The sequence below is a fragment of the Pyrus communis genome, chromosome 16 (assembly GCF_963583255.1).
Source record: "Pyrus communis chromosome 16, drPyrComm1.1, whole genome shotgun sequence".
NCBI lineage: Eukaryota > Viridiplantae > Streptophyta > Magnoliopsida > Rosales > Rosaceae > Pyrus > Pyrus communis.
The window spans coordinates 11,803,772-11,814,795 of NC_084818.1; the positions used below are offsets into that span (position 1 = coordinate 11,803,772).

An 11,024-nucleotide genomic window follows, 5' to 3' on the forward strand; every position below is an offset into this window, starting at 1 on the left:
TTTATCTGATGTCCCCGAAGGCACCTTTGAAATTTTTTTTTTTTTTGAATGGAAAAAGTGAATGAAGAGTTAAATATTAACAATATGGCTTCTTATGAACAAATTAAAAAGAAAACACAGTTGTTTTCTGAGGGCCAAGGATTCAGGTGTTTTGTACTTTCTTTAGAGCCACCCCAGCTTGAATTAGAATTCAAATTGCAGGCATCATTTGATATAATTACTTGAAGACAAAGGTTATAATTGGGTCAAAGAGTACTTAATTAGTGTCGTAATTCACTTTATGTAATTGTGCTAGTAAAAAAGACCTTAGTTCGCCGTTCAACTAGCACCTAGCGTTTTTTAAAACTTTGTGTGTGTCGGTATAAATAGAAAACGTTGAGTATATATAAATAAGATATGCAAATAATAATAGCATATCTTTCAAATTTCAAAGCAGACAGACAGTTAGTTGTTGATGCCTCAGCCAGTCAGCCTCACTGCAGGCTTCCAATTGAACGACTTGAATCCATCCATACATTAAATCACAAGGACGACTCGAATGTTTTTACCACCATGCCCACTGGCCCAGTGTTTAATCTTCATCCACTGTTTTATTCTGAAGTACCACTTTTTTTTTTTTTTTTTTTTTTTTTCTTTCATAGGAAAATATATAACATTGTTAAATTTGCATGCAAAACATTATTTCAGTATATATGATGTGTAATACATACAAGAACTTCGTGGATTTATATTAGAGTTGCGTCGAGAAAATCTCGCGTCTACTTAATAAATAAATATAGTATAAAAAATGCAAATTTACATGGTTTAAGTAATTAAATCATGGTAAGAAGGATTTTTAGTCAAAATGGTTCATGAGATTTAAAATCGATAAAAGTGATCTCTGATTTTGTTTACCATTTTGGTCATTCCGTGAAAAATCTCTGTTGAATAAGGAATAAAAAGAAAAAAATACACTCAATTTTTGTCAAATCATTTTGGCCTATTGTTTATTAAATTGAAAATATTTTTGTCATTTCGTTATTTATTTAACATAATTTTTTCAACAATCAACCATGTCAACAAACGCTATCGAATTTTTAGTGGTGAATTGGTTACTAGCCTAGATTTTAGATTTTGAGCATTGAATTTTGAAATCTGAAGTCTGAACTCTAAACTCAAGGTTTATTGTATGTCATAGCCAAATAATCAACTACGTCAATAAACGCTATCAAAGTTGAATATAATTGAGGATAAGTGAGAATATGGTTATGCCTAAACTCTTGACGTAAGGAACAATGGGATATCAACTTTGGAGTAAAAGAATAGTGGAAGCTGCTATCACATAGAAAATGAAGAAGTGGATGTCGTCACGGACTGTGCCGCCCTGCCATGAAACATTACTTCCAAAGAGTCACAAATCATTTTTCTTACACGAATCTTGTACTTCAATTGGTCAACAATTTGATAACAATATTTACTAAATATAGTAGAAAAAGAGTTTTGCGTTGCAAGAATCTGGTATCTCATTTGATCATGAACATTCATCATTCGAGAAAATCATTAGATGTCACACTCGAAATTTCAAGTCTGATTTCTCCTTCTTAATATTTACTTGCATGAAAAAATAATACTAAACAAAGTCTCGTTTGTAACATGTGTTTGTCTATTTGTCTCAACGCTCAAAAACTCGGAAATATTTGACACGTGATAAATGATTAAGTGTATGATGAGTATTAAATAAAATTTATAGTGACGAGCAAAAATCCTTCCGAAAAACTCTCTCCTTAAAGCGTACATCAACAACTTCGTACGTACATTTTCTTCTACAGCTCAAGAGTTAAGGTTTGAAGGGAGAGAAAGTCAGAGAGTGGGGAGTGGATGGTGGCGACTTTGATGATGGTTTGGAACAACAGAACAGAGAAGAAAATCGAGAGAGAGAGAACCCCAACTTTTCTTCAATACAAAGCCTCCCTCCCCTCACTGGAATGGACCCCATCAAAAATCAATCCTAACCCCAACTGTCACGTATTCTTCTTCTACTCTCTCTCCTCTCTCTCCCTCTCTCTAACCCAAAGCCAACAGCAAGCAAGCATTGTAAAGTTTTTGTCTTTTTTCCCACCACCACTTCCCACTTCTCTCCCTCCACTTTTCTCAGTCTTTAATGGTTGCCCGTTTCACCGTTCTCCTCAAAAAATAGTGGGTCGGTGCTGGATTACCATTTCCACCTCCCTTTTTGGCTGTCAAAAAGATGCCCACTTTGAAAATTTTTAGAAAAAGTCTTTGTTTTCACCATTGTTTGGTTGAATTTTCTTGAACTTAATCTGGATTTTCTCCAAAACTTGTGATATTTTCAGAATTGCGGAAAGAAAAAGAAAAAGAAAAATTGGGTTGGATTTTGAGTACTTCAAAAGGGTCGTTTTCAATGCTGCATTGTACTGTCCTGAATTTTTCATGCTGTGTGTTGCTTCAGAAGCCTTGACCTTCAAAGGGGTTTTTTTTTTTAATAAAAAAAAACAAAAAACACCGGACGCATGCCTGAATTTTCTGAATTGTAAATTCCATTGTGCAGAACTCATGAATTTGGGATCGAATTTCTGAAAAGGAGATTTGGGTTTATCTCAAACTTTTGTGTATCTCAAGCTTCTGATCAATTTTCAAGCATCATTGCTTAGTTTTGTTCACTGAATTTGAGGGGTGAATTTTTGACCTTTTAACACCATTTGTGATGATCAAGTGCGTAATTGTCTTTGAACAGTCTTTTCTTTGAAGTGAAGACCAAATTGCAGGAATTTTGAGCCTTTTTTGTGGAGAATTTGAGGTGCTGGTTAAGGCTTTTATGAGTGAAAAAATAAGGCTTTAGATACCTTGCCATCCAAAGAAAGTTTTGGAATCTTGAGCCTCACTCTGTTGGAAAACTTGAGGAGTTGGAATTGGAATCTGCCTTGTTTATGCAACAGACTTTTATCCGGCTGCATTTCTGTTCTTTCGGTGTATCGAATTTGAGCCTCTGAATTTGAGGTAATTCCTTCGTGCATGCCATTTTATATTGATCAAGGTATTACTATTTGCATCTGTTGATTGATCATCTACAGTCAAATTTTGCCATGATTTGGAAAACATTTCTTAATCTTTGAAGTTTTGAAGTACCATTCAACTGCTGCTTGTTAATTTTATTTGTTTTTTTGTTTGTTGGGGTTTCTTGCAGCCAGACCAGTGACAGATTTTGGATGAACAAAGCCTGTTGAAACTATATATTCATCCCTTAGATATGGCAAAGAAGTCACAGAAACGCCCTATGAGGTATGAGAAAGATCAGTTAGGCTGCATGTGGGGTTTGATGAGTATCTTTGACTTCCGGCACGGCCGCCCCACCTGGAAGCTGATTTCTGATAAGAGGCATGAAAGTAAGCAAACTGTTGGTAAGAACTCTCAACTTAGAATCCACTTTTAACTGGATATTTGCAACATGCAAGGATTTTCTGCTCTAAGTTTCTTCAGGCTGAAATGAATTCAGTGAGTAGCAGTTGTGTTTTGGGGATTTCTCTGGAAAAGTTGTACTAGTTAACATGTTTATCTAAATGGTTTTAGTAAAAATTTGATTTGGAATCATCGGAAGGGCAATGTTTCTTGCAAGTCCTAATTCTCTTTCTGCAGCTACTGGACTTTCGAGGAACAAGTTTGAGGTTTTAAGCACTATGGATGAAAACTTTGAAGGCACACTCGTAAGTTGCATCCATATCAAATTTATTTAATTCACTAATTGAGTGATTATATAACTCATAGAGCTGTATTAAATGCTTCAGGATGGCGATGGGAGCTCAAAAGCAATAGTGGTAGTGGATGCTTGTAAACCTAGTGTGAAGAAACTCATGGAAGAAGAAATGTCCAGTGAGCAGGGCATGAAGAAGGAGATAAGCAATGATGCAGTGGAAACTAGGCAGTCAGATTCAAGCCAGAACAGAAAGGACCAGAAGAAAACAAAGAGGACTCGCAAGAAAAGCCGAGACATGGACACCCATATTATGAATGCTCCAGAGAACTCGGAATCTGGGTGCTCTTGCAATCAGAATCCGGAACAGAAAACTAGAAGTAATGTTGGAATGGATGAGATAATGGAAGAGGTATGTTGCCAGATCCATCAGAAATATATCAATTGCTTGAATCATGACGTGAATGGTGAAGCTCCTGTGGAACCAAGCGACAAGCATTCTGATTTTGAAGAGAAATTATGTGTGGCAATCAAGGAGTTCATGAATCATAAGTTAGCAGATGGGAAACATCTTACGGAAGATCAGAAAGTCCACTTCAAAGAACTAATGGATGCGCTCGAGGTCTTAAGTTCAGATGAGGAATTGTTTCTGAAACTTTTGCAGGATCCAAACTCACTGTTGGCAAAACATATCCAAAAGTTCCAGGATGCTCAGATAGAGAAAGATGAAGAATACGCTTCCTTTGCAGAGTCCAAGTTGTCGGAACAGAAGCTTGGTGATGTAAAACAATCTGAGGAGCTTGTCAACCGTAAACAGCGGTACTTTTTCAGGAGAAAGGTCAAGCCTCAGGAAAGAAACCCAAGTAAGGAAAATGAGGATTCTGAAGCTTCAAAGAGAATTGTCATTTTGAAGCCTGGGCCTCCAGCGTTACGAAATTCTGAAACTGGAGATAGTGCATCCTCAGAATCCCATAACATAGTAAGAAATAAAGGGCCAAGTGAGAGAGTTGGTTCCCACTTTTTTCTCTCGGAAATAAAAAGGAAACTAAAGAATGCAATGGGAAAGCAACACCATGGGGCATCTACTGTTGGAAGTTCAAACAGATTGCCTTATGGGCGTCAAAATTCGGGAGGTAGTGACAAAGGAATTGGTAAGGAAAAACTTAGAAGTTCTCCTGGTAAAGAGCATTTCTACATTGAAAGAATTGCTAAACCTTCCGGTGGTACCAAGAGGGCAGAAAAGACTGGGAAAGTGAAAGAACCTGAAGTAAGTTTGAAACATGAAAATCATGGTCTTGTGGATGAAAGGCTATCTAACCTCTACATTGAGGCCAAGAAGCATCTCTGTGAGATGCTGAGTAATGGAGATGATGGTGTAGATATCTCAAGACGGCAGTTTCCTAAAACCTTGGGAAAGATTCTTTCTCTTCCTGAGTACAACGTTTCTCCTTTTGGCAGTCCAGGAAGGGACTTGGAGCATGGCTTTGTTACCGCACAGATGAGATTGTCTGCCTATGACAAACTTTTGAAGGCCAATGAGAATACATGGTCTCCTAAGCGAGAGAAAAATGCCAGCCCTCTTGGTGAGCTAGCACACAACTTAGAGAGTCTGCCGTCTAATTCTGACAATAACCCTGATGATAAAGTACAGCCTCCTAACTCAATACCAAGCATCTCTGATAATCTGATTCAAGATAATGAAGTGGAAGAAACCCATCCTTCCATCGTAGACGAGAAGAATTCTGAAGGTATTGATTCTCGCAGCTGTTGAATTTACAATGACAAACATTTTGATTAGTCTCCGTGCTTGCTTTTAAATTCTTTGGTATTTAGGATTTTATAAAATTTTTGTAGGTGTTGAGATTAAAAATGGAAAAGAAATTGTTGCTTGGGAAGAAGAAATTGTTGCTTGGGAAGAAGAATTTGTCTTGGATGCCCTCTCTGAACTAAGTGGTTCTTCAATCTCCATAAATGACCAAAATGATGACAAAAGAATTTTGGAATGCTTACAACAGGTAATAATATCTTTCTTTTTTGTGCATATAATTTATTTTTCCTTTGGTAAACTTGCCCTGCTTATATCCATCATCTCCATCCTGATAATTATTCTTGCCCATCTTCCAGGATTCATATGACGAAAACCCGCAATCTTCTTCATTAGCATCCCCTTCCAGCTCTTCAACCACCAAGCATGTTGAAAATTTAGAAAGTGCTATAGATACACCAGAGCGGCCAAGTCCTGTTTCAGTTCTTGAGCCACTATTCACAGAGGATGATATCAGCCCCAGGAAAACTATTTCTCGATTTGGTATGCTTCATACTAAGACAGTTGATTAACTTTGAATCCTTATATGTTTTGCATTTCTCCATTAATATTAACTTTTTTACTGATCCGCAGGAGAGCTACAACCACTAAAGATTGAATTTGAAGATTATGACCCTTCAGCCGCAGAGCAAGCTAACAATGCAAAAACCTATACAGAAGACAAGGAACTAATGTTTGATTTTGTAAAAGCAGTCATGCAAGCCTCCGTCTTCAATTGGGATGACTTCTGTATGAAGTGGCTTTCTTCTGACCAAATTATTGAGCCATCATTGTGTGATGAGGTGGAATTTTTTCCTAACCAGCTTTGCTATGACCCAAAGCTCCTTGTTGACTGTATTAATGAAGTTCTACTGGAGATTTGTGGGCGTTATTATGGTTGCTTCCCTCGGATATCATCTGCAAAACCTAGTATAAGGCCAGTACCGGATATGAAAACTGCTATAGATGAGGTCTGGATAGAAGTTTACTGGCATCTCCGTCCGCTTCCATTGCCTCGTACTTTGGACCAGATTGTCACAAAAGACATGTCAAGAACTGGAACGTGGATGGACCTTCGGTTCGATGCTGAGACCATTGGTGTTGACATGGGTGAAGCCATTCTCCAAGAATTGATGGAAGACACCATATTAAGCTATGTAGAAGGAAGTCTCGGAAGTGAAGATGTTTCAGTTAAATCTGAATCAAATGAAACAGAGAGCAATGCTTCAGTTGTAGCTGAATCAAATGAAACAGAAAGCATTCTCAACTTATAGAACTCAATCTGACTTCGATTTGTCTATATCAAATGCCAAGCCACCTTCTTGCTGAGGCAGTTGGAAAGCAAGTCATATCTGTGCATCCAGAGAGTGAGAAGCAGCATTTTAGCTTTCCTGGAGTACCGTGGATCCGGTATGAACTGGATTTGCAACTTTGTTAACTGACATCATGTAGATAGTATAGAATCTGTTACAAGTCAAAACTAAGGCTCAGGGGCATCCGGATTCCGGAGCAGCAGTCAGTCACCTGAAAGTCCTTGATAGCCAGGGAACAGATATCTGGTCTGCAAATTCTCTTTGCAAGAACTCTGGCACTTCTCTGCAAGTCGATTATACAAGACAGATAAGAACAGGTACCATTTCTGAGTCGTCATCTGTGTCAACCGCCGAGGCGGTAATGTGGAGAGTTGTTCTTATAAGTGTAGATTTATAGAGGGTTGGAGTGTTTAGTTGAGAGTGTTGTTGATTTCATTCATTGTCAACTGTGTTACCTTGTTCTTTATATTTGGTGTTGTATTTGAAAGGGTTGGAGTACAAGAAGTTGTAGGTTGTGTATTTCCAAAAGAAAAAAAACAAATTGTGAGTTGTTAGTCTTGTGACTGACTATTACTGGTGTTGTAATTAGTAATTACAAAGAAAATAAAGGAACATCATGCTAGGTTTTGTTATATACATTGAACAAGCTGGATTTTGGATTGCAGATTAATAAAAGTTGTGGAAAAATTATATTGCACGGGAAGCGGAGATTTTATTAGGCATTCCACAGTGGTTTAAGGGAGTGTGATGTCTATAAATATGAATCATACAACGCATGATTCGTATTACTTTAATTAAGGCAAGTATTTTTTTTCTCGTAATAAATGTAAATTAGGGAATTAACAAACTTCTGTTTTTAACTTTTACTAACATAAAGATAATCTACTCTAAATTCGTCGAAATTTAAGGGAGGGGGATTCAAATTTGGGTGAAACAAAGGAGCACACAGCTATAGTCAACTTCTCAATTCTGAGGGAAATTAAGCATTCAATGTTCTACTCTTTCACAAAATTTCTCTCCTCAGCAAACAACAAAATTCAGAAAGAAATTTATTTATTTATTAGAAATATTCTTTGGATTCAAATAATAATAGGAGAGGAAGCTGCAAAGGTTATCGGCAAACACACAAGCCTCTTTAATATTATCAAAGAATTATGTCTTAAGAAAATGACTGAATTAATACAACAATGTTGTGCAGTGCAGCTCATTTGCCTCCCATATCATATAATTACATAAACACAAACTAGCATTTCTCATGAAGATTATACTTTTAACTTACGTAACGCCGTCAAGTCTACTCAAACGAAAATTGTGTGAGGTTTACTGAATGAGAACAAAAGCTCTAGAGATTCAGTTTTGACAAGGTGAGATGGTTAATTTTCTTTTCCTACATGACAAGGTGAGATGGTTACTTCTCCCTTTTCTTCGCCCGTAACGATGGGGTTACTGGAGCTGCTGGTCTTTTCTTTGCAAAGGCACTAGTTCTGCTATCTTCATCATCATTGTCGTCATTATCCTTGGCAGTTAGTGTGGACTCCTCTGCAATTTTAGCAGCATTTCTTCTTGCGGCATCCAACTTGTAATGTAATTTCCTTTCAAGAGGATCATTTGAAGGTACAAACTTGGACGGGCGGGGAGCTACAGCACCTAGTCCAAGCCTGCAAAATTCAATAAAGAGTTCTGCAGAAAGTCAATAATGTCTCAATAACAGCCAATATTGGCAACTAAAGATAATTATACTCTCTTAAACACAAAATAGATAAATAAATCAACTTGCCTAGCAGGCCGAGCCTGTATTTCAAATGGCTCATCTTCTGCAGGTTCACTCATGGTATTAAGCCATTTTTTAGCCTGCACATCAGCCAATTTTCATGCACAAAGAAAGTTAGCTTTTGAATATCAATGAAGGGATTGACATCAATAGCATTGCAAAGAACTGCATAGTTCTTAGACTCCACGACACCCCATTCATAAGGATTTTCGACCAGATTGCTATGACATCACTGGCAAAAACAGATACTCTTAACTAAGAGATTACGGAGATACCGCGTTGATGTAAATGTTGTTTATCCCCATAAACATATAAAAATCATATAATCTTCAGAGTTATCATGTACTCAAAACAATCTCATTTAAAACAACCTGGGGAGGTTTCAAATTAGTTCAAACTTGAACCCCATTATTTTCTTGTCTAATAGCCTGCTGCAGATATTCACAACCCAATTACAAATGACAAATCAATCTTTTAGAACAGCATTTCTCTTCCGAGCTCATTCACTACACACACGCGCGCTCGTACTCACACACACACAAATGCAGGCGCGCGCACACACACAAACATGCGTGACCACACACACGCACAAACGCGCGCGCAGAGACAGAAAGATACACAACTCCAAGAAAACTATCATTTCATATCATCAAATCTCAAATTCTAATGGATGTGCATTCTATGCCGGGTTCTAGTTGCTCTAGACCATATAGACCAGACATGGTAGTAGTAACCGGAAAACAGTACATTGTTCATAACACGACGGGGAAAAATCATCTCACCAGATCCAAAGCTTTATCCAATTTAACTATTTGAGGACGTTCCTTTTTCGGCGGCGTCTTGTCGGTGCTCATTGCTTCCTACACAGCCTACAGAGAATAAAACAGTCTTAAATCACAATCAAACCCAACCAATACTATCTTATTCATTAGCGAGTAAAACCCAATCCATCAAGTAACAGCTAAATAGCCAAAAGGGTTTTGACCGAAAGCTACATTCGTTTCGGATTGAAGCGTGGAACCAACAATGTATATTACAACCTAAAATCTGCTACTAAGCCTACAATTTCAAAACACTTTAAAATCAAAGCTACCCGAACGGTGCTGAAATACTGGCAAACCCAAATCAAATCAGAAAATCTAACAATGGAAACACCATAACTGAAGCAGTATATAAGGCTAGGGTTTTGAACAGCGTACCGATTCCCAGAAAAGGCGAGAAATTGCGAAGCTTTGAATTGGGTTCTGAGTAGGAGTGCGGGTTTTAGGGTTTGGCAATGGCGTGCCAAAGGCCAAGCCTTGGGGAGGGTTTGAGAGAAATAGAAGGATTTTCGGAAATAGAAAAATGAGAGAGAGACTGATGCTTTGCGGGTTTTCTTTTGTTGGGCATCAACTGAACAAGGATCTTCTGCTCCCCTGTCCTGTTCTCTCGCTTTACCCTCGAAATTGGATTTGCCTAAAACTACTAAAGTCGAGTTATTTTTTTTCGTCATACATTTGTTATATAAAAAAGTCAACAGAATTCAAACTCAAGCCGTAGTATAAAAGCAACACTCCTCTTACCATCTTCTTTGACGACTCTAACGCAAAGCCTTCTCTCTCTTTCACCTTCGACAACCAGAGTTAGGGATGAGTTCAAATCAAATTTTGTTTCTCTTATTTTCGATTTGGTTACCAAACCGAAACTAGCCCTACTTTTTTCTTCTAGTCTGAATTTTAAGGGTAAGTTTTAAGAAACTTTAACGAAAAACTCCCATTACTGTTCACTTTAACGAAAAACCATATTTTTATACTAAAAAGTCAATTCTGGTACAATTCATTTTACCTTTTATTTTGTCCTTATCGTTAAAACTTAAAGTTTTCAAACCATTTTTATTAATTTTCCTTAAGTTTTATGCATGGACTGTTACCGCACTTCTATACAGCAATAGTTATAAAACGAGCCATTAATCACTAAACAAAGAAGAGTGGTAACGCATGTTGGTGGTCAATCTTTATTGCTCTCTGATGGTGTGAGACGAAAATATCATTTAATAACTATTTTATTTTAAATTTGAAAACTCGTCTAGCAATTATTTTCAATTTTGATTTTTAAAAATACGAAAACTAAAAACAAAAACAAAAAACTGGAAGCTACATGATCGTCTGATTTGTTTTCAATCTTCACCTTTTTGGGAAACTTAACACTGTTTAACTAGGTGTTCAATAAATGTGTACTTGTCCGAGGTGGCAAATACTGAACATGCGAATATGGGACATAAGATTTGAAGGGTCATTCAGTTGTGCTATTCTTTTTTATTTGTAAGTGAGAGTTATTAGTTTGAATCTTATGAATGATGAATTCGATATCAAATTAAATTGTCTATTATATGATTAATCGAACTCTCTCATTCCTTTAGTGAAAAATATATTGTAATAAAAAGAAAAAAGATTTGAAGGCTTTAAAACA

General features: G+C 37.0%; 2 protein-coding genes across 3 annotated transcripts; one reads left to right on the forward strand and one right to left on the reverse strand.

The window, feature by feature from the left end:
- The first annotated feature begins 1,823 nt into the window (after positions 1 to 1,823).
- LOC137720960 (uncharacterized) lies at positions 1,824 to 7,437 on the forward strand. 2 transcript variants are annotated; one of them, XM_068460084.1, is made up of 7 exons: positions 1,824 to 2,997; positions 3,185 to 3,398; positions 3,634 to 3,701; positions 3,783 to 5,436; positions 5,543 to 5,703; positions 5,813 to 5,996; positions 6,087 to 7,437. In XM_068460084.1, the coding sequence occupies exons 2-7, from the start codon at positions 3,248 to 3,250 to the stop codon at positions 6,764 to 6,766; spliced, it is 2,898 nt and encodes a 965-aa protein (XP_068316185.1). In that variant the 5' UTR covers positions 1,824 to 2,997; positions 3,185 to 3,247; the 3' UTR covers positions 6,767 to 7,437. The 2 variants fall into 2 exon arrangements, with proteins under 2 accessions (XP_068316185.1, XP_068316186.1); XM_068460085.1 differs by having other exon boundaries at positions 3,189 to 3,398.
- Positions 7,438 to 7,782: 345 nt separating this feature from the next.
- On the reverse strand, positions 7,783 to 10,035 carry LOC137720961 (uncharacterized). The gene is made up of 4 exons (XM_068460086.1): positions 9,776 to 10,035; positions 9,359 to 9,445; positions 8,583 to 8,656; positions 7,783 to 8,463 (listed from the first exon to the last, which is right to left on the reverse strand). Exons 2-4 carry the CDS (start codon positions 9,428 to 9,430, stop codon positions 8,214 to 8,216), a joined length of 396 nt encoding a protein of 131 aa, XP_068316187.1. The 5' UTR covers positions 9,431 to 9,445; positions 9,776 to 10,035; the 3' UTR covers positions 7,783 to 8,213.
- Positions 10,036 to 11,024: the final 989 nt, after the last annotated feature.